Source organism: Solenopsis invicta, chromosome 12 (genome assembly GCF_016802725.1).
Source record: "Solenopsis invicta isolate M01_SB chromosome 12, UNIL_Sinv_3.0, whole genome shotgun sequence".
Classification (NCBI taxonomy): Eukaryota; Metazoa; Arthropoda; class Insecta; order Hymenoptera; family Formicidae; genus Solenopsis; species Solenopsis invicta.
Window position 1 is genome coordinate 13,927,883 of NC_052675.1, and position 23,995 is coordinate 13,951,877.

At 38.6% G+C, this 23,995-nt stretch overlaps 1 protein-coding gene across 1 annotated transcript in view; it reads right to left on the reverse strand.

The window, feature by feature from the left end:
- Nucleotides 1-16,226: 16,226 nt before the first annotated feature.
- The window catches only part of LOC105196927 (zinc finger and BTB domain-containing protein 18), a 56,857-nt gene continuing 49,088 nt past the window's right edge, over nucleotides 16,227-23,995 (reverse strand). Inside the window, 2 exon segments of the mRNA XM_039456264.1 lie at nucleotides 16,227-17,819; nucleotides 17,822-18,188. Coding sequence (XP_039312198.1) covers nucleotides 17,065-17,819; nucleotides 17,822-18,188 — 1,122 coding nt within the window. The 3' untranslated portion in view covers nucleotides 16,227-17,064.

Genomic DNA, 23,995 nt, shown 5'->3' on the forward strand with positions numbered 1-23,995 from the left:
TACTCTATCTTTAGAGTATATGGGTTTTAAGAAAGCTGAAGAACGCATCTCTTTTCGCACAAGTTAAAATTTTAATCTCATTCGCACTTATTTCGCTTCGGAAGGGAAACAAAGGGTAGGCCCGCCGAATCGTACTTTGAAAAATGTCTCGCATCGTTTGTCTCGCGCGGTGGTATCGGGCACGCCGGTCCGTCGTCCGTCCCCAGGACGACGCCGCGAACTCGGTTATCACAATCTGCGTGGCGTACATGAGCCTTACAAAAAATACAATACTTGTGCGCTCGCGACTTTGTATGTATATCACAGGCGACCGGCGCACCGTCGTGGCGCGGCGCGGCTTCGTCGCGCTAATCGTGCACCGTTACTACTTGCGCCCTGTTCCAGCCGCAGATTTCCACCCTCCATACCGCGACGAACTGTGTACGTTGCGCGGCACGAACGTGGAACTGGGACGGCGGAAGTCCGATTCGGCGGTGTGTCTCGCACGAAAACACTCCGCTATTATCGCTAGAATTCAAGTCGCAAAGTTCCAAAGTGCCAAGTCGAGGGATTTTAGTCGATTCGTTGATTTGGCTGTAGCTGTAGCTGTAGCTTCCAAGGGAGGCGCGAAAAGGAGCGAGTCTCCCTTGGAGAAATAAAGGCTTGCTATATTATGTGGCAAAGTAGTTGGAATAAACTTTTGACAAATCGTGGCTTTAGCACGCCTTAGCTCTAAACGTGTGCCTCGCACGTGTAAATACGAAGATAAACGGATCGCTCGTGCTTGCATCAAAATGTAAAATCGTACAGCTGCATAAATTAGCGAAAAATATTTTCTTTTGGCACATTGAGACTCTTCGGCTTCAATCGATCGTAATGAATATTAATTTATAATTGCGACTCTCTCGCAATATATACGATTTTATCCGTATAAGAATCGAGCTGCCAAAACACTTGGGAAAGACATAGAAACTCGTTGTACGTGACGATGTATGTAAATGTGTTCGAAAGGGAAGCAAATGGAAATGGAAAGTACAGGAGATTCGATCCTGGTCGAATACATTATTCGCGCTTAAGTATTCGATGTGCTTTTTTTTCATCTTCCATTCGTACATTGCATATTTCGCTCTCATCCCCTCCCGCAATCTTTCAATATCGCATTCTCTCCTTCCCTTTTATTCGCCGTTTTTCTCCAGTCATATCTCGCTTCTCGTTCCATCGTTCCACTCCTCATCTTTCTAGCTGGCCATTCATCCCCATTTATCCTCGTTTTCTCTCTCTCTCTTTCTCTCTCTCTCTCTCCCTCTCTCTCTCTCTCTCTCTCTCTCTCTTTCTCTCGCTCAACAATAACAATTGAATATGAATTAGAAAAATAACATTATATCGTAGACAACAATTGATTACAATGTATATAATATATACCGGTAATAGAGTGGTGTGCTTGTTCACACAATACTTTTATAATTCCCCCGTTATTTAAAGCGTACCAATGACGTGGGGCGCCGCGCTATATATGGCTCGTAAAACACTACAATTAATTCGTCGTCTCGTTAATCGTTCGTTTAGCTTGGTCGGATCGATCGTCGATCACGGATCGGCGCTCGCGATGGGGATCGGATTCAGGTGGGAGAGATTCGCACTTTTGTACCAACAACGGCCGTTTATATTATACGTAATTATATATCGAACGCACACTTCTCGAGAACGTGGCTGCGCGATCTACGCGCGTCGCGATATCACGATCGACTTTGGAACGGATGCACAAGACGGTACCGATGAGACATCGATCCGGTGCACATGATCCGCTTTTAGCGCTACGCTCATAAAAAAGCGTTGAAAGGAGAGAAAGATACGCGCGCGCGCGTATTTCCTTATATTCGTCATTTATTCTAATTATAATCTAAATATATAAAAGCGATCTCTGTATACAGATCCTGCGAAACGAGTTATATCCCTGGCTGCATAGATCATTTCGCGAATTGCGGTGACTGTTTAAAATAACGCTAAAACGCTGCATTATTTTCTTGTAACCTCTTTTTTTCAAAGCGTCCCTAACAGTACAAGATATCGTATGAATATTCTAGAATATTCATAATATCATACGAATATTCGTACAATATCGTAATATACCCTATAAGCGCGTAATATTATTTTTATATTAAATAATATTCCTGAAATATTAATAAAAAATAGTTATATGTCCACTCCTGATAATATTATATGAATGTTATATGAATTTTATATGAGAAGTAAATAATATTCTTTACTTCAATATTTTAAATTATCAGACATATTGTAACATTTAAATGTAAAAATTGTAAAGTTTATAAATATTTTATGCATAATAATTCACATTAATTTTTGACCACAATAACATTCGTAGAACATTTTTATAATATTTTACTGATATTAAAGTAATATATCACGAATATTATGTAAAAACAGACATGTAACATTCACACAATATTCCCATGATATTACGATAATATTAAAAATATTGAATAATATTTTCGGAGTATTATTTTAATATTATTTTAATTTTTAATAATACTCATGTAATATTCTAGGAATATTGTGTGCTTATGGAGTATATTCGTACGATATCGTGTGCCGTTAGGTATACTGACGATAATAAAATTAATTTCTGCGCAGGATCTAGCGACGCGGGGTCTCCGAAACGCGTTATTCTTTCTCCTCGCTTCTTATTTTGTAGTCGTTACGTGGACTTTCTCGTTTAAGTCGCGGACTTGATTGTAAATCCCGTTACACAGCGGCAGAGCGCGCGCGCCAAAGAGCGTTCGCGAGACATTGTTTTCACACGTTACACCAAGTTCTCTTAATTAATTAGTTAGTCGAAGAACCGGAGGGTCGCGGACGAGTTCTTCGCTTTTGCACGACAGCGCCCAGCGTCAATGGAGAATTCGTGGACAGATTTCGAGACGGCATACGATATTATTCTTGACTTCCTCCGTACCTTTTCTCCTTTCGCCCTACCATCCCCTTTCTCTCATCTCGACCGCGTAAACGCGTTTCATTTCGCCATCTGCCATTTACGAGTGTATTCATTTAATAAGCTAACACGTACTAGCTACAGTAAATCCTAATTACGGCTTGTACGACAGACATTTATGTATATAATATATATATAATATTTGTGTGTGTTGCGCGCGCGTAATATTATATATATAGAATATTTGTGTATGTATATATATGTAATATATAATATTCATATATTACAGTTAGATTGCTCATTGTCAATTCATCGGTTTATCACATTTAGTACAAGTTGAAAAATATCTCTAACATCCACGCGCGGCGACGCGGACTCGCCTTTTCCCCGCGCGGGTCGCGCGCGTCCGCGACGCCGCATTGTATAGTAGTTGTCGTTAATTATGCTAGTTATTAAATTACAATTAATTATCTAACGGTAGGTACGACAAACAATTATGATAATACGGCCACAATTTTATAAGTTCTCCTCGCGACGGCAAAGTGATTGCAAAATCGACTTTCGTTGAAGTTAAACGCGGAATCCTCCATTATATCGCTTAATTGCAAGCCTTTTCTTTATCGTCGATTTCTAGAGACTGTCTCAGACAAATCGCACATGTTTATCTCAGCAAAGTTATTCGACGGAAATTCAGATATTTTTAAGATCATCGTGTCACTCGAAGACAAAGACGTAAAATAAACATGTTTCGATTTAGAAATCGGAGAAACGTAAATAACTTAATCCTGAAATGCTACTCATATTTTTCTTACGTTAATGCTACTATGGATGAAAATTCATCCACATAATTAAGAATCTTTTTACACTCTTTTTTTATAGATCTTTTATGTCTTTTTTATAGGTTGCAAGATGTTAGAATAATTGAACTAACACTATTTTAATGCAACAAAAATGTTATTAAATATTATAAGCTATTAAAATTTTAATAACAAAAACTGTGCTAACTTGAATTAGTACTTGGAACTTTACCTCCGATAGCGTTCCAGGATTAAATCTTCAGAGTGATATTTTATCAAGAAAAGTAAGAGTAAGAAAATATAGCTATGTGGAAAAATTAATATAACATTAATACATATATGTATATATTTTATACTATTTTTTAATAATAAGTAGGTCGCGTACGTTTCTAATCAGCTGACTGACGTTAAATCGACCGGTATATGTTTAAAGAGGAAGTAACAATCGCTTTATCGCCTATTATTGCTGGAGGAACGATGCGCCGCCGATACGGCGAACAGATTTAACGTAACGACGACTAATTTTGCTGAAAATCACAAAAGCGCGAAGTACGTCGGAATACCTCTCATCTTCCTGATCTCGACCCTTTCCTTCTTTTGCAGTCACGCCGATAAAAAAAAGGCTCCGAGGTTCGCTATTACACAGACCGATGCTCTAAAACGGACCGACGCTTAACTCGTTCGCGCTTTTATTTTTTTATGTGTTTTTTTTCTTGTTTTAAATCTCTTTAGAATAGACACCGAAGACACCGAGAGAGAGACTCGAAGGAAGTTTCGAAAAAGGAGATAAAGTCCGTTTCGGCTAATTAGATTCGAAAATGTCTGGCTACTATAACGAGTCGAGCTACTACTTTCTACTTGTCGCACTGCGCTCTACACACGCGTGTGTTAATGCAAACGCTGTCGCGTCTTCTTCTTTGTGTTTTCTTCTTCTTTTTTTCATTTTTTTTTTATCTTTTTATAACCTACGAGTAGTCGTTCCGTACGGACGGACCGACGGACACCGAGGATTGAGCAAACTGTTATTGCACGGAACGCGTGAAAATTGAAACACTCCCGAAAATTCCTCCTCCCCTTCCTTCCGCATACTGCCAGCCAGCCGTGGATTCGCGAGAGAAGAGCTCGCATTGCCTAATTTCGCGCCTTCCGAAATGACATCTGGAATTTTTCTTCACTTGCAAGGATAAAAAGAATTCCGAATATCTCTCAGAGAGATCGGATTTCCCGAAATACCTCGATGGAACTCTTTAAGGGACCCTTATAGAAATCCTAGATATATATTTTTTTTCTTTTGAGCAAAGTGCACTTAGAATTGTCTGAGAAACGAGAAACTTTGTCACTTATTTTATATATCTGAAATTCAATTTGTTAAAACACTCGCATTTGTTTTTTATTTATTAAATGACCACCATATCTTTTACTAAATGTAGTCTACCTTAAAACTTCTTTTTCCCGAGGAAGAGCTTCAGGGATGACTTTTAAGCGGGAAAGAATTTAGATGTATTAATAGGGAATATCCAACGGAAAACGCAATAAGTCTGAAAATCGTCGAAAATAGCGCGACAAATATGACGACCGGCAGAGGCATCGCCTTTAAATTAAGATATCGAATATTTCCTCTATATATGGACGTCTTTTTATTCTTCTCAGACGAACGCGAACCTAAATAGACGGGTAGCGCGAGGACGTTCTCTCTCTTCTGCAAAAACACGTAAATTATTCGTATCATTAAGACGGTCGGGATATCGACACCTTCCGATCGGCAGGGATGCTTCTCTTCCAACGGACACGCGAAAGTACGCAATGGAGGATTTTCTGACGTGAATTGAATCACTCGCTAGCCGGAGGTCTCTATCGATCAAACATTAACGGCGAGAGACCCTCTTACAGCTTCCTATCTAAATACACTTAGCATATATCCTCGGAACATAGATAAACCATTAAAAACATTGTATATGTTCCTATCTACCTATACACAATATATAGATATAATGTTTGTATATCGTAACCATATTAATATAATATTAATTACACATATATATATACGATTAGAGTAAATAATTAATCCTTATGCATATATCACATCTGATCGTTCAGTCAGTATAGGAAGACCCTCGCCTCGCCGTCGACACATACAAACCCGTTTAATATACGTTTCCTAATGTGTCTCTTTTCGCATCGTCTCTCTCTCTCTCTCTCTCTCTCTCTCTCTCTCTCCCTCTTTTTTTTCTTTCTCTCTCTCGTCTCTCTGAGGATTCTGAAATTTGTCGCCTCGCTACACAACCTCTTTGCCATTTTCTTTCTCTCTCTCTCTCTCTCTCTCTCTCTCTCTTTCTTTCCCCCTCCTCACGCTTCATCTGCCTCTTTTTCTCGCTCTTCCAGCATTTTAAACTAGTGTCCGATAGTAACTACTATCTAAACAGACATTTAAGTTTTGGTAAAAACCTGAAATCGCCATCGAATATCAATATAATACACTTATTATGTACTTATAATATAAATATAGGAACATTCATTAAATATATTTTCATATATATATAATATTATCGTCATATATATATATATTTATAGTATTTATATTTATATATATATATTTATATATATCTTAGAATTTGTATATATACAAATACATATGTGCGTATATACATATTTGTATATATTTGTATATATATATTACTTGGTGTTGTAGCTATAAACTTTAAACGTGATTTAAAATGCCCAATATACTCCATAACGCCTGAATCGTGGTTAGTCTACCATATTTGAGAGGGTCCACGATTAAATCAAACCTATTTCGGGACGAGTTGAAACGCGAACGTAAGGAAAACGCGTGGGTCAATGGATATTGATCTTCCTTCGAGAGATTCAGCGAAAATGCAGGCCCCGCTTTTATAAAGGACACGTAACGTCGCGTCTCGGGTCGAACGTCGCGACGCTCAGCGCGCGCTTTCTCGACATGTATTATATATAGGCCATAAGAGAGACGGATTATAACGGATCGCGGTGCTTGCGTGTAAATATATATATATATATATATATCCGTAAATATAAGTATTACTCGTTAGTTAAATTATACAAAATATCGCTCGATATATTAAGTGCCCGATCGTTCGACCCCGCGACGATCGAAGAGTCCGATGGTCCGGAGCCCGTTTTCTTCCTTTCGAATTTGAATAAATTTTCAAAAATTCACTTATTCCCGAAATTAATTTTCCAATGGATTTTCTTAGGGAGAAGATCATGCCGCAAACAAAAGTTATCGATACAATCTCGATGTATTCAAGTGTCGACGTTATAGATCTGAGAGTAATCTCTGGATTTGTTCGTGACAATTGGTGTCCGAGGTGCAATTTGCCGTGTCTATAACATTGAAAATTAAATTTATCGGGATTATATCTCTGAGATTTAATCCTTGCACTAAATCCTTTACAAAGAATAGAATATATCGACAAGTTATAGCTGTTACAGAATATAGTTCTCGAGTTATAGTCGTGGGAAACGAAAGCTCGTGTCAGCTAATACATTATAACAAAATCACGTTAACTTAATTCATTTGACATACTTGAATAATATATTAAGAACTGAAGTCAAAAGAATTGCAGAAGCAATACGAATTCGAGTCAGGATTTGAAACTTCCTCGTGTAATCAAAGTGACGCAATTGACCTTATTATCACTATCTTGTAAATTTTTAAAATATACGAAATGTAATCCTAGAAATACCAACCGTATCCACACTTTAATTTTTAGCCAAATTTTAATTAAAACTTTAAATTAAAATTTTAAATAAAAAAAAATTTATGTTTAAAATTTTAATTAAAATTTGGAAATCATTATTGTCAAAATATATAATATGAATAAACTTTAATTTATATTATTTTTAAATCATATAATATTTTTATACAAATATATTTAAAAAAAGTTAATGTATAGGCATGAAACCTCAAAATTTTAATTGAAAATAAATGACTTCAAATTAAAGTAAAAAAATTACACATATAATGAAATATAATGAAAAGGAAATTTGATCATTTTAGAGTAAGAATTTTAGCCGAACATAGCTCGCTTTTCATTTATGCTTTTTTTATTTAATTTTGTTTATGGAGATATTGAAACAAACTAAATGAGAATAAAATCTTTATTTTAATCATTCATAAAAATAAAATGCATGTTCTATATAACGTATTTATGAATAAACAAAAAAAATTTTTTTAACACAGCATTGGGTTTTATTACATATTTATGAATATAAGGCCCAAATCAATGGTATCTTCTAAATCAGTTTCAAAACAAATATTAATCACAAAAACAAAATTTCTTAGGGTTTACTTTGTTCTTAAATATCACAATTATCTTTAATTTGCCTTTAATTAGTCTTTTCATTTTTGGGTATTTTTAATCATTTGGATACAATTTTAGTTTTTCAAAAGTTAGCAACATTGAAAATCGTTATCCTCTGAAGCTTCATAAATGTCGAACAAATAACAATGGCCATAACAATGACTATATAAGTGGGTCTTATTTAATGAGTACGTTAAAAAAAAAAAAAAATACTTATTCCAAAAAATCAATACAAATATTTGTTATGTTCTACAGTCAGAAAAATAAACAATATTATAACATGTTACAATAAACTGTAAAATAATATATGCTTAATAAACTTTGCTGCGAATTTTTATAAGAAACGGCTCATACATTCACTTTGTCACAAGTTTTTGTTCCATTACAAACTGACACGTTGCTGTCGGTTCTAATTCCTCAGCTCCTCTTTATTCATTTTCTTACGACATATTTTTATCTACTTTTTTTTATTTATTTCTTATGACAATCTCTTAAGCATATGCTTCAGGCGTATAGCGCGTTTTTAAGTGATAAATTCATAAGTGGGCTTTATTTAGTGTTGGATCGTATTTGGCTCAGGTATCTTACTCCGGAATTTATAATGCTCTCCATTTTTACCGATAATAGACGGTCTGAGGAAAAGGTTGGCGTTTCTAGGATCATTCCGGAACTCGAAGCATGCACCCCGTAGGTGCTTGTACGCCCTGATATCGCGGTGCTGATATCGCCAGCCTGAAAATACGAGCCGTGGTGCGAGTCAAAAACTATCCGCGATCGTCTCGTACGTGCACGGGGCGCGGCGCGGCGATAAATATATTATCCCGCCGCATTCGGTAGGTAGCTGCTACATTTTACCGGAGTTCGATTGAAAGACGACTGGCTATCACGCGAGCTAACGTGCGACGCGGAGAGTCGCACACACGCCGCGCGATTAATTGATTCCCGGAATTCGATGTAAGTTCGAGAGCGAGCGAGAGCCTACAAACGAGCTCGCGAAACTCGATATTCGCATATAGATAGATTTGTATATATATATATATATATATATATATATATTGTATATATATATATATATATATATATATATATTGTATGTGTATCCGGTCATGTCGATTTGTCCAATTTCCGACATGTTCTCTATCGATTCTAACTCCGATCGTTCAAAACCAGCTACGACGCTCTGTTACATGGGAATGACGTTTACCAACGGTTGTAACTAATAAAGATAGCGGTGCAGAGCGATGTAATTTCATCTAATCGAAAGCTGTCGATATCGTTGTTAATCAATATTTATCCTTGACGTTATTTGAGCTTCTAAATTAATTAAAATAAAAAATTATTACATATACCTTTTGTTGCTAAAAAATATTTCGGATTTTTACTAACGCTAATTAATTTCTTCTGTATTATTAATAATATAATACGTTATTACGTGATCCGAGAAGCGATAGAAACGATCGATATAGAGGAAAGTCGCTAATACCAGCACTCCATTTTGTTTTTGGATAATATTTCTTAAACAAAAGCTGAAGATAAAACTTTAAAAACACAAGTTCAAATTAGAAAGTGTTTTTTATCAGATAGTATGGTCGTTTTATATTTTGCTTTAATTTACTACTTCATATTTTATAATAATTAATACTTTGTATTATAATCCAAAAAAGCGTCTGAGAAATAAGGCCTCAAAAATGCCACCCTAAGAAAGTAATAGCAGAATTCAGAAGTCTCATAGGGAAGAAGTTAACTGGAAAATAAATTGATATTTAATTAAACCAAATAGTAAAACATTTTTTTATGTTTTAAACAACAAAGTTTATAATATTAAAAAGCTAGAATTAAATTTTCCCGTTTCATACGTTTTTTGGCACCTTATTAGTAGATCTGTTACATCCGATGATATTTTTTTTACCTTGAGATATCAAAGACAATATAAGAAAATCCATGAAATATCTATCGACGTTGTAATTGAAGATTTCATAGTTATAATCTATTTTCACAGAGAAATGATCCGCTTTACGCTGTACAACGATTTTATGTTTCAACCCGCTTTAAGAGAAAAAATAAAAGAGAAAAATATAAAGAAAACAGATTTAGGAAGCTACAAACATATAAAATGATCTAATATTATCAATAATATACTCACTATTTGTATATATTGTTTCAACTATGCAATTTTTACGCAAATTATGCGAATTTCATTTTCGTTTTTCGAGAATTTGTTTTTAACAGTTTTTATACAGAAAAAATTTATACATGTATAAACTATGGATTTTTATTTCTTTAACTATTTAAGCAGATCACGTTTTTATCAGTATTAATAGAGTGCAATGTATAAATCCCGAAATACGGGATGCCGTTTTAGGAGGCAGAATTGGCGGCTATCCTCTAATAATATACATTTTGCAAATAATACGTAATAAATAATTGTGACAATTGACACTACTACTAGAGTATAAAATATGGCACGTCAAATAGCTTTGAAGCGATTCGTAGCTGAAAAATAAACGGCTGTATGAAATAAAAAATTTTTAGTGACAAAAATAAAACGTTGTGGTTTCGTGACGGAGTTAACATTAATCAGAGATTGTAGAAACTATTCTTCGGCTCGCGTCGACAATCATATACATACAGTAGACTTAACCGATTTTATCACACATGATTTTATGGCTAAATCTCAAACACCAACTAATTGTGGGAAAATATGACTAGTAGTTTCTGTTATTTGTAAACTGTGGTACACATTACTAAAAAAATATCACATGATTTAATTGTTACTTTAAGGTACTCTTGTACTTGGCGATCACGTCCTTAAAAGAATGTGTAGGTTCCTCGTTCGCAATTCCGCGACGTTTATCGAGAACGACGGTGGAAAGGAATCGCGACAGTTTTGTATCGACTTGTATTCGAGGGAGAATACGCGCGCCTCTCTGCCAAGTAAATTCAACAAAGCGGCGATGGCTGACTCGAAGTCGTACTACTGTCTACAAAATACAATTAATACGGTAATCAAGAGTAACAACGCATTCCGCAGTAACGTTCCGCTATAAACGAGATTAGATTGTCCGCGTAGCTGTCACTATTTAGCGTTATTACGCTCGAAAGCAAACACTATACGTCCGCGACGGTGCTTCCGGTGGTTTAATTCGGGGCATACTTTCATTCATTCCCATCTTCCAGAGCAAAAGAGACAACCAAATTTCGGGAAAGTGGCAAACGGCCCCGAAATTACTTTTGCCGCTACACTCGCGCTGCTGGCCGCGTTTCCTCGCCTTGCTATCGCGCTACCACGGTATAGAATAATCGTTTGGCACTGTGTGTCCTATTGAATTGCGATTCGAGTCACGACTATAAGCAGCACATCGCGGCGAGAGATCGTGCGAACCTTTCCGACGAGATCGCAAACTCTACGTGCTGAAGTCGCGAGAGCGTCGAAAATTCTCGAGATTGCTCTATAAATCGTACGTTGCTAAAAGATTACGAAACTGTGACTGGAAAAATCTGAAAATTTCGAGATTTGAGTACTAAACTTCTAATTCTAGAATATTACAAAGTAAACAATAAACACGCCATGCTGTTAGATGTATTAAAAATCAGCATTAAAAAATAACGTTAACAATTCTTAACTCTTTGATACTTTCATTAATTTTTACAAGAAAAATCTTGATATTATCAAAATTAGATTTCACTATAAAGATAATATTATTTAAAAAATTCATTGGAGATTTTTTTGCAGTCAAATGTGCTGCAATACGCACCTTTTAAAATATTCGTCAAATATACCTGTTGAAACAATTCTTATCAACCTTGAAAATCATGATTAAATTATAATTAGTATTCTAGGATTAATATTAATATAATTACATATTAATTGATGTGATTATATATTAACATAATTGAATCAATATCATATTAATGTAACCCTCGACGTTGTGTGTTTCTATGATAAAAAAAATTCCGGAAATTCTCGATGTTTTCCAAGGCCAAAAATCTCGTCTCTGATTTACGACAACGAAGCGATTTGCAGCTTTTCTCGGTTATCACGGCGACCCTGGAAGTGGAAATGGAACGGCAGTGGGCGGACGTTGGGCAGTTAGACTAACGATCGGGGCGTCAGGCGTCATGGAACTGTTTTCTTTAATCTTCTAGCCCGCGCTCCTCGAGCCCGAACGCGCGAGGACCACGTATATACCGTCCAGCTTATTGGGGCGGACGAGTGTACGTTATGTATACATATATATATATATATGGCGAAACGGCGAGAAGTGGGAAATTAAAAGGGTGCAAACGCGAGCGAAACGCTTCCCGCGTCTCGCCGCGAGTTCTCGTTGACATTCGTTGGACACGTTCCTCTTAATAAAATCTCGACACCAATGGTCGCACCACTCGACCATGGACGACGACACAATATATCGACGTATCATCTAATCGTTAAATTACATCCTTATCCAGACGGTATAATAATATGGTAATTATGGACTAAATTGGCCTATCGCAGCACCGGGCCGGTCTTGGAGGGAAATTGAATTTTCGCCCGACGGAATAGATTCTCCTCTTTCTCACTTTCTCTGGCCTTCTGTTTTATCTTTTTTTTTCTTTTCTCTTTCTCTCTTCCCTCATTTCTAAACACTTTCCTTTTTGGCACGGTATTAGCTGGCAATCTAGAGTTTCTCTTTACTCTTTCTTTCACACTCTCTCTCTCTCTCTTTTCCTCTTGTGTTTTATTCTCACGCTTTTCGTTTCTTGGGTAGAGGTACCGGCCGGCCGGCATCTGACGATCAACCCTATTCGTTAGATAGCACCTTCGTTATTCAACTTCGTTTCGCGTACTTTCGAGAGCGCGCGAAAGTACACAGAGCAGCAAGTACACTATACATCACTTAAGGGCTAGGTAAGTGTTTCTTGACCAAGTGGAGGGATCCGGTCTCGTAAATGATCCTTCGGGCTCGCACGAGTCGTCCTAAGAAACGCCTCCTCTACGTTCCCTTCCATTTCTCTCGCGACGAGAACGCACGATCGGACTTGGTTTATGAAGTGGTCGGAAGTTAAAGCTACTTACGAGACCGATCCCAAGAGAATGAGCCGGCCACTCTCGTTCTGCGGTCCAGTGCATAGCTGAACAGCATCTCGTTGTATATGCATGTGTGTGTATATACATATATGTATGTATATATATATATATATATATATATATATATATATATCGCGCACATACACACGTATATAAATACCTAAGAGAGCGACTAAGTGGAGAGGACTTTTGGAAGGACCGAATATAGACCGTGCAACAAGACGCTACTTCGCGGCTCCCGACGACGAACCTAAATCGCGCTGGTGTCTCTGACGTAGACGGGAGAAATAAAAGATATATATTATTGCTATCCGCATCATCAAGGAAAGGATTATTCGTTCGTTCATTCGGGAATTCAAAGGCACCGGCAACGCTTTCCGGGAGGTTCGCCCTCCCGATCGGTGCCAACGTCGAACACGTCGTTTTACACGGAAGATAATCGCAACGGCAGAGCTGTTTGACCGTCTCTCTATTATTTAATCCTCTATGGACTGATTATAGAATCTCAAAGCAAGATGTAATCGTAATAGCGCATTTTTATTTAAATTTATCTTAAAGATAAACTTCCTTTATTTGTAAAAACGAAGTAAGCGTAACTTATTTATTTCTGACTAAAGCTTTTTTTTCGCGGACATATAGGAATGTAACGCTGTTTCTCGGGAAGAACGTATATAATAATTTTGTCTATAGAGGATTAATAAATATTAAAACGCACGCTGCACATGCCACGCGATTTTTTCCATTTTGTATTGCACGCTCGGTACTCTTGATTTTGATCCCTTTCGCCACGATAAGCTTATCAGCGTTTCATTTTTTTTTATGTTAATTCGCGAGCAAAAGTAGATTAATAGAATAAATCAGATTTCGATAGCATAATAAAGCTTTAAACTGTAACGTTCGAAAAAAATCATATTATTGATAAACATGATAGCGGTCTGACAGCTTTTTCATAAGTTTCTTATAATAAAAAATGTATTTCTTCTTTTTAATTATTCTGATGAATATTTGAAAACAGAGGAGGCGGAAAAAAATGTTTTAATGTGAGGATTAGCAAAAAAAATCTCATACACAGAACAAAAATTATTATAAAATTAATTCTTATATATGTGTATTGTATAAGCAAGAGTATAAAACCTTTTTGAAAGAATTTTATAATCTTAAACAGACATAACTTGCTTACATAAAGAAATTTGTTTCTTACATGAAGAATTTGGTTTCGTCATGTAAGCAAGTTATGCTGTTTAAGATTGTCAAATTTTTTCAAAAAGATTTTTTTATACTTGCTTATATATGAGAATATAATTATTGATTTAATACTTATTTTTTTCTGTGTATACAAAATGTTTCTAAATCTGTTGCCATTTTTAAATAATTCAAAATTATGAAAAACCGAAAAATATTACACATGTCTGATCATTTCGAGAAGTTATTTTTTTAAGGGAATTGTAGAAATTGCCTCTTTCAAGAAGTTTCCGAACTCAAATATTTTAAATGGAACCCTTCATAGTATAATATATTATTTGAAAAACTATAAAGAAAATTTTTAGTACAAAACAAAAGTTGACACGTTGGCCCGTTCGAGTTATTTAGGATCAAAGTTCGAAAAAGATCAATTAAAAAAAAATCGTTATTTTCATTCGAAAAATTCTAAAAAATCATGTTACGAAAGTTGAACCATAAAATTTTCCTAACAATTTTTCTAACAAAACTATATTATAATAATACATCAGTAAATAAGATTTAATATACATAAATAAGATTTAGACAAAGAAATACATAAATGTTCGATAGCGTGGGGATAAAAATAATGCAAATAAAGCCCGATCTGTTACAATTTTTCAATCGTCCCATATTACAGCGAAAAATAATGGAACCACTGCAGTTTGGCGGGGACAGATGGCATACAAAGGTACTATGAGTTTAAAGGGCTTCTTGTAGATGTCAAGGAAGTTATTGACAAGTAAAGTTTCAATAATGGTCTAAAAGACATTACAGTTTAAAGCTTAAAGATGTCTGATGTAAGTATTGCGGGTTTTCAAGAACGTTTTGGCTATAGAATACGAGCTGAAAATTATCGAAATTTAAAAACTGTAAACTTCTTAGGTTTATTCGTTTTTTTTTCCTAATCAAAAGACAAAAATTTTGATCGCGAACACCCAAATTTTAGACTTAAAATCAGCTGCAAAGGCGAAAACAACAAAAAACTAGATTTATAATGGTTTTTGCAGCAAAAATAATCTTGTTTGGCTGCAATTTTAAATAAATAACTTTGAAACGAGTAAGTAGAGCTAAATAAATTTTTGCAAGAATATTTATTAGAGTTTTATTAGTAGAATTTAAATTTGCAATGCTACTTTTTCATCAAATTTGCAAATAAATACTACAAAACACGATTTTACATAAAAATCAAGAATAAACAAAAAATTAAATAACTTTTAAACCAATAAAAGAATTATGTTACAAATTTTACACAAATACTCAAACATATATAATAATAAAATAATCTATGAAATTTTTATATTTTTGATGTTTTGAAACACATCCTTAATACCTTGTCTTGTTTTCCATAAATGTGAACGTATTAATTATGGAGAGTGACGAAAGGGTCTTCTTTGAGTTATGAAGTTCCGAGGGTATCAACTCACTTTTCTAAGAATCTGGGGGAAAATTAATCTTGAAGCACTAGGAAAATATTTAATTAAAAAAATTTATGTAATTCCTCATTTAAAACCTAATTTTCTGAAGCTCAAGATTGATTTGCCTGCGCGTCCTTGAAAAGTGAACCCAGCATCGGTCGATCTCAATTTTGCGAGTACGCGAGATTGATTTCTATCCGCGTAAAGAAGAAAGAGGGTCCTTGCCGACGTGTTCGCGTCTGCACGGAGCTCGCGTAGAGGGAAATTATCGTAATCGCATCGCGGCATCGTCATCGCGAATTATATTACATGTCGAGTACACATCGAGTATATCGAGGTTAACTATTACATTACAAATATATCACTTTGTCGATGGAGCACGAAGATGAAGAAGACAACAAAAGGAAGCCTTTGACCGTCGGCTTTCACCCGCCGCGTCGTTGCGTTCTTTGGTTATTTTTTTTTCTGTTCTTTCCTCATTTTCTCCTTTTGGTTTCATATCCTTTATCACAAGTTAGTCTCACTATCGTAGCGCAGAAACCACCACGTCAGAGACGTACTGGTGGACCATAGTAGTAAGAGATCGCGCGCGGATCGCGTTTTACTTATACTTCTCTCCATAATTGACGCGTCTTGTCGTGTGGGCCGGCGGCGATGGATAGAGATACGGTCCTTTCTCTCTTTTTGCGTCTTTCTTCCCCTCGGTAGGAGTCCTTCTGCGGTTTTTCGTCTGACTCGCACTCTTTGCAAGAAGAAACGGTTTTTCACTCGGCAACGATCAGTCAAGATGTGCAGCGGCGCCGTTGCGGGGCTACGATCTCGCGATACGGTGCGAGCGATCGAGATATCCAAGAGATTTGGATTTTAGCGCGCGTCGAAATCAGCTGAACAGCGCCAAGGATTATTGCCGTTACCGCCTTGCGGCACTTTCGCGAGTCAGAGGAGCGAATTTCTGTCTTTCTAGAGTAGCGCTGTCAGAGAGAGAAAATACATAAATCGCGCGCGTCGCACCACACCCAACTCCTTTTCCTCGCGCTATTGCTCCATGTGTAATATATATATAGCCTGCTGTCGAGGGCGCAGGAAGAACGTTTAATTTCGCCTATTCTCGTTATTGACATGTAATACTACACGTTGTATAATTTTCGTAAGATGAACCCTCGAATCGCCCCGCAACGGCCGCGGCGCGTCAACGCGCGGAGGGACGTGCCGGAGAGTAGGAGGCACGTCGTCGCGTTGCTGCCCTTCGGCCCCGAGGTGGCCGAGGAGGCGGGTGAGCCGAGTTACGATCGCGTTAGCGCTGGTGGATGTGCGTAGTGAGATGCTTGGAGAGATAGTCAGCTCGGGCGAAGCACTTGCCGCACATCTCGCAGTGGTACGGCCGTTCGCCGGTGTGGATGCGCAGGTGCCTCGTCAGGTCGCTCTTGCCGCCGAAGGCGCGACCGCAGAACAGGCAGACGAACGGCCGTTCGCCGGTGTGCTTGCGCACGTGTAGCTTCAGGTTCTCCTTGGACCTGACGCACTTGCCGCAGAACGGGCAGGCGAAGCGACGCTCGCGGCGATCAGCCTCGCGGGTGACGCTCCGCGCGAGGCTGATCATCGCCTCGCTCGGCTCGATGACGTGCCGGTCGTCGTCGACGGCGTTGTCGTCCACGTCGCCGGCCTCGCTGCTGGTACCGCCGCCGCCGACGCCGCCACCACCACCACCACCACCGCCGCCGCCGCCGCCGCCGCCGCTAATTCCGCCAATTCCCCCGGTGGCGGTGGTCTCCGTCATCTGCACCTCCACCGCGTCGCCCGGATTCTCGTGAACGCTCGCGGTCTCCGAGACGCTCTCGTCGCCGCGAGCGCTCTCGGAGAATACGCCGCGCATCTCCTCGGCGTCGCCCGGATTCGTCGTGGTGTCGCTGCCGGTCTCCACCTGGGACGGCTCGCCGGTGCTCGAGACCTGATCGCTGCGCTCGGCCGGCGCCGAGACGACAACGACGCTGTTCTGCGACTCGGGCGCGCGCTGCAACCGCTCGAGCGCGTGGTTGAGACGGTGCTTTTAAAGGACTTAAGATACCTGAACTGCATGCCGCACACGTCGCAGGTGAAGAGCTTGTCGGCCGGTAGCCGCGCGCGATGATTCTGCTCGCGATGCTTCACGTAGGCGGATCGGTAGCGGTAACGCTGGCCGCACTGCTCGCAGGTGAACGGCTTGTCGTCGCTGGTCTGTCCGGCGTGCTGCAGCAACGCGTGCCGCTCCAGCAGCCACGGCGACGGGAACGTCGCCAGGCAGACGCCGCAGCGACGCGCCAATCCGGCCAGGCCGCTGAAGCCGCCATGGCCGAGGATGCTGCCGCCGCCGGCGCCTCCGCTCGTCCGCTCCACCAGCGCGCCCCATCCACCCGCTTCCAGTCCGAGGGCGAGCGAGACCTGCAACAGCGAAGGCAATTACGTCGCGCGCATTACGGCTTCAACACCCCGAGCATCGAATGATCCAACCATCTCTACGGTTAACCCTCTGTGGTCCAACTGAAGAAGCTTTCAAGAACCAGGCGAATTTTGAATTATTCCGCCTCAATTTCAGACGCGTATCGAAAAGAGTGAAAAACGTTTCGGGTTAAACAATTACAAAATTGTACTCTGACGTGTTGGAAGAGTGAACTAGAATTTTTTCAGACTTTTTGGAGCCCAAAAACCCTTTCAAAAACACTATCAGACACTAGTGACCCGGTGGTCAGAAACGCTAGAAAAGTAGCGAACGAAACGTTGGACCATGAAGGGTTGATTATAATTTGTGTAATCATTCGAGCGATTCCCCAGTCCAAAATTAAAATTCAGGATCAACTCTGAATAATGCAAACAAAATTCGAGTATTTTAAACAATTCCAGCAATTCGAGCGCCTCTAAAGATACTGACGGGCCACTGGTGCCTGATAGTGTTTTTGAAAAAAACCTTTTCGAAAACACTATCAGGAATCAGTGACCCGGTTAGAAACGCTAGAGAAGTAGCGAAAAAAACATTGGACCACGGCCCGTACATCACATACAACAAAAATATTGCCAAATATCGTTACAATGTTTCGGCAATTTTGCCGCAACAATAAAATGTCCGCTTCAGAAATATTGATACGTAATGTTGCAGCAATGTTGCTGAAACATTGCAGCAATTTTTTGCAATGCTTCTTCTGTGCAGTACTGTATGAAGGAGGATTAAATATAATTTGCATAATCATTCGAGCGATTTCCCGATTCAAGATTAAGATTCAGGACTAACTCTAAATAATCCAAATAAAATTCGAATATTTCGAACAACTCTGGTAATTCGAGCCCTTCGAAAGATATCGACGATTCGTACAAAATTTGAATAATTTCAGTGAAAAAAATCTTTCAGCTCGTTTCAAACTTTTTTTTCTTATTTGTCCCTCACGAACGTGAGCTCGAATGACGCGTCGCGGCGACGGACGTCTCGACGCGGGAATTGTTTCACGCTCGAATAGAAGATTATGAACTATGCACTTACCCTTTGTATCGCGCGGACGCGGCTTATGATAGCGATAAACAATCCCTACGGCATAATATCGCTCTGGGTTTCACACGAGACTGGATGCACAGCGGGGATTGCGGTACGCAACAGAGACAGGCAAGAAACACACACATCGTACGCACGTGACGTATTGTTAACACAAACAGTTTGCAGCTTTTATTTCACAAATTGTTAATTTACAACTATGATATGCATTCGTTCGTCTAAGAACCGAAACAAACCAGTTTTTAAAATTTACTTTTTTTTTTTCTTTTACGCCAAGCCAAATCAGTTGTGGCTATCCGCTATGATCGGAACGTTTCAGAACGCATTGTCGATGTTGGTGGAGCTTTACGGACGAGAGTGGGCTTTTATTTCCAGAGTGAGGGTTTTCCTTCGCGAGTTTCTACGAGATGTCGAATTTTGCCGATTTTTCCGAAATGTCCGATTCTTGCCGACATACAGAAATGCATACGTGTACACAAGCGTTTGCACCAAGTGTTTGCATGCAAACGCCGCTTAAATCGAGACTCGTTTAAGCTCACAAATCTCAGGACGCATTCGCAACGTGGCTGCGATTTCGTGGCTTTGATTAAAAATTTTGCGACATTCAATTGCGAATAATTTCAAACTTAGACCTCTCAATACAACAATCCATCTGCCAAGACTCGCGGCACAGAACGAAGCGCATCGGATGGACGGAAATGCTCTCGGATTGCACCCCCAGTCGCCTCCTCGGTCGCGTCCATCTTACACGTCTCTGGTGTTCCGATGAACGCTTTTGCGCGAGTTGAACACGGCGACACACTCGATTACAATGAGCTCATGAGAGGGCACAGCGCGATTTTTGACAATACATTTCCGTATTTCTCTTCCCATTGCGAATCGTTCGCGATAGAGACGAGTGCGCACGATGATATCAGATTCTGTTTGTACCGTACGATTTTTAACCCATGAATGCATAATTCTCCCGACTCAAAATAAATATTTTAAAATTAATTTTCCATCATCCGAGAGAAGAAATTTTTTTCATGACAATTAACTTTTCATTCTCATAAATGATGAGGAGATAATTAATTTCGTCTGCCGCTAAAAATGTATATACGAGAAAAATCCTATAATTTTAAACGAATCTTATCAATTATGCATTTAGTATAATTTACTTCAATTTTGTCCGGAATCCTTTGTTGCGTTTATACTTAATAATTTAACAAACGACACGGCAACGAGAGCAAGAATATTCTGCTAAAAAAAAAAAAAAAAAATGTGATACTCGATCGCCGCTCGTTCGTCGTCTAATCACGTATACGAAATTGACATCACGTCGACTCCGCTCTATCGCCGAACGGCCCGTACAGAAATAAACTGGGATATCCAAAAAACGAGACGCATTGGTCGGTTGGTCGGTAGGTTCTTTTTTTTTATTCCATCGCGCAGAGCGAAGATCGCGCTTCGATAACTCACATACGTATCCTATTGCAGCCCATAATATCTAAGATCAGCAAGGTCGCACTCGGGAGTTCCGAGTATCACGCGATATCGTACACGTATGTACAAGGTGTTCGAAAAGCAGAGAAGAGCGAACAGTACGATCGTATTAAAAATATATCGATATGCTCGACGGTCGTAAAAAATCGTCCGAGTGTCTTCGGCGAGAACATCTTGTCGGTAAGAAACAAAATGTATCGTTAATCGCGAGTACACTGAGAAGAAAGTTGTTAACTTGACTAAATTTTTCAACTCGATTGAATCTCTTCAATTCAAGCATTTACGTATTTAAATTAAATATATAAAATACTTAAACTTTAGTTCAAGCATTTATATAAGAATAGTCGAACTGAAAAAATTTAATCAAGTTAAATCAAAAAATTTATTCAAGTTAATAATTTTTCTTCTCAGTGAAGAAATATTGATTTAACGCTTTTTATTAATGACATTGGTGGCAAAAAATATTTAATTCGCAACTCTGAAATATTTTTTGCATCAGCTATTTTCTTGATGTATAATTTTAAAAAATGTTCAGACATGATCGCGCAGTGTGCACGATACAAAATTAACTTATTCAATTCGGGATAAAGCTGCAAGTAGCTCGCGTGATTTTGCCTCAATGTTAACGAGCAATATGTTCTACATTTTATTGATGTTCTATATTTTATTGATATGCGATTGTGTTTTATTTTCGATGCACTGTTTCTTCCCTTTTCTTCCTTTCCGACCTCCAAGTTGACGATTCGATGAATCTTAATTCACATTGTCGCAAGAACTCGAGATCTCTAGAGTGCGATCAAGAAAATCTCTCCTCAAGAAAATCTCGAAACAATCGATTGAGATATTAAATATTTGATCTGTATTGCCTTTACGAAACAGAAAATTGAATGATATTTTCGGATTTTTCAAATACGCCTCTCTCGAGTGAGATTAAAAAAAAACATCAATGATACCGACGCGCATAAGCATCGAGAGAGCTTTTACGTTCTAAAAACTTTATTTTATTCTGAGCTATGACAAGCGCGAGTTATATTGCTCTTAATTTTCCGCGACAACTCGGTGCATCGGAATATCGAGTGCACATTGTCGAATGCATCGCGGAGAGATCGTAACGGCACCATTGGCGTTTGCGTTCCGTTTACAGCTCTCCCGTATCCGTTCTCGCAAAGTCCGATAATCGAATTACTAACGCCGCGAGATAGTTTCGAGAGTCTCGTCGCAAACAAACATTTTCTCGTCGGGGCGCACAAATTCCGTCTCTCGCTCGCTCGAAGAACAACGTTCGCTTTTTTTTGCTGACAAACTATGTGTACACTACACATTTCCCTCTGTTTTTCAACTTCCTCATTCTCTCTGTCTCTTGCACACACTCACGCACACATGCACACATGCACACACTTTCTCTCTCTCTCTCTTTTCTTCTCCTTTTTCTCTTTGTCTCTTTCTCTCCGTCTAATATTCGATAATCAAGCGAATGGGCGTGGGTGCTTGGTGTCGAGATGTGCTAAAGTGGAATGACATGGGCATTCGATTCCTTAAAGGTCCGGTTACATGTGTTGTTACGCTTTAACAGCACGTTATTAAATCCTGGAAAAGCAAAATCTAAGACTCTGGTTGGCACAAAACGAAACGAGTAGTGGTTGCCGCGGCTACCGGCCGCCGCGCCGCGTCGCGACGCGTCGCGCCGCACCGCGTCGCGATGGACGGGCGGGCGGGCGAACGGACGGACGGGCGGACGAACGGACGCCGCAACGAGTCGTTACAAGTATGAAAAATATTCCGGTAACCATTAACACCGTTTAAAAAAGTTATTGCATCTGCGTAACCTATGTTGTATAGGTACACGTTTCTCTTTTATCGTATATTGTACAAATATTGTTGTAAGTCGGTAGTACAAACGTTACTGTAGAAAACATAACAATTCGTAGGTTTCGTATGTCTTTCGTATCGTTACGGAAAGCTTAAGTGTTATACAATCTGTTAGTACTATATGCGAGATTTTCGATCTACAGGGTGACTCCGAAAATATTGAACACTGCGTTGTCTCTGCGCGCGCGCGTATGTGTGTGTGTGTGTGTGTGTGTGTGTGTGTGTGTGTACGTGTTTATGCGATCTCTCTTTCCCTCTTTTCCATTCTCTGTATCCGTTGATTACCGGGGAATCAGAATCCGGGGAATTGCATGAAATTCGATCCCGTTGTAACCGAGCCTCGGCAGACGGGGCATTACTTTCGTCGGCACTTCGGGACAACGTTATGACATTTAAGGCGATGCTGGAGTCGTCCGTATTACCGACAAAAATACCATCTTGTTGAATAAATTATACTTTGTATTGGTTTTACAAAAATACAATTCTTTTTACAGAATTCAAATACATATGCTAGTGTATACGACTCTGGTCCGTTTTTTTACCAAAAACAGGATACAATAAAAATTTTACAGATTTTATCGACTTTTACTTTAATATGGCGATCAAAATCATTAATTCACCGAACCATTTACTTTGTGGAAATGTTATGCAGAGTGCGAAATGTGTGCGAAAGGCAGAGTCAGGTGTAAAATAAATATACGTTTAAATAATATTGAATCGTTGGAATTAAGTTGGGAAGTCTAATGTAAAAGAACATAATGTTTGATAAATTATGTACATGACACATGAGATCTCAATATAATAGTATCTGTAGGATCTGTTGATATTTCGTAATTCGTATGTGTGCAAGTCGAGTTTATTGATAAAACTGACGACGCCAGCATCCCCTTGAGAAGATGCCGGAGTCGTCTACCCAGACAACATTATGACATCTTAAAGATGACTAAAAGACGTCTTAAATTAAGATGTCTTTTAGTGTTTAAGACGTCTTTATTACGTCTTTTTGTAATAAAGACGTCTTAAGACTTCTTTTGAATGTCTTTTAGACATGCTGTTTGGGTATATTACCGGCAAAAATACCATTTTGTTAAACAAGTTATATTATGTATTGCTTTTACAGAAATATATTGCTTTTACAGAAATAATATTTTATAGAATTAAAGTACACTAATGTTTATAACTCTGGTCCGTTTTTCATCGAAAACAGGAAAAAAAATTTTATAGACTTCCTTTTCGACTTTTACTTTAATGTAGCGACCAAAACCGTCAATTCATCGAAACATTTGCATCGTGGAAAAATTATTACAGATTACATGTGTGAAATAAAGTCAGAGCCAGGTGTAAAATAAATAAATAA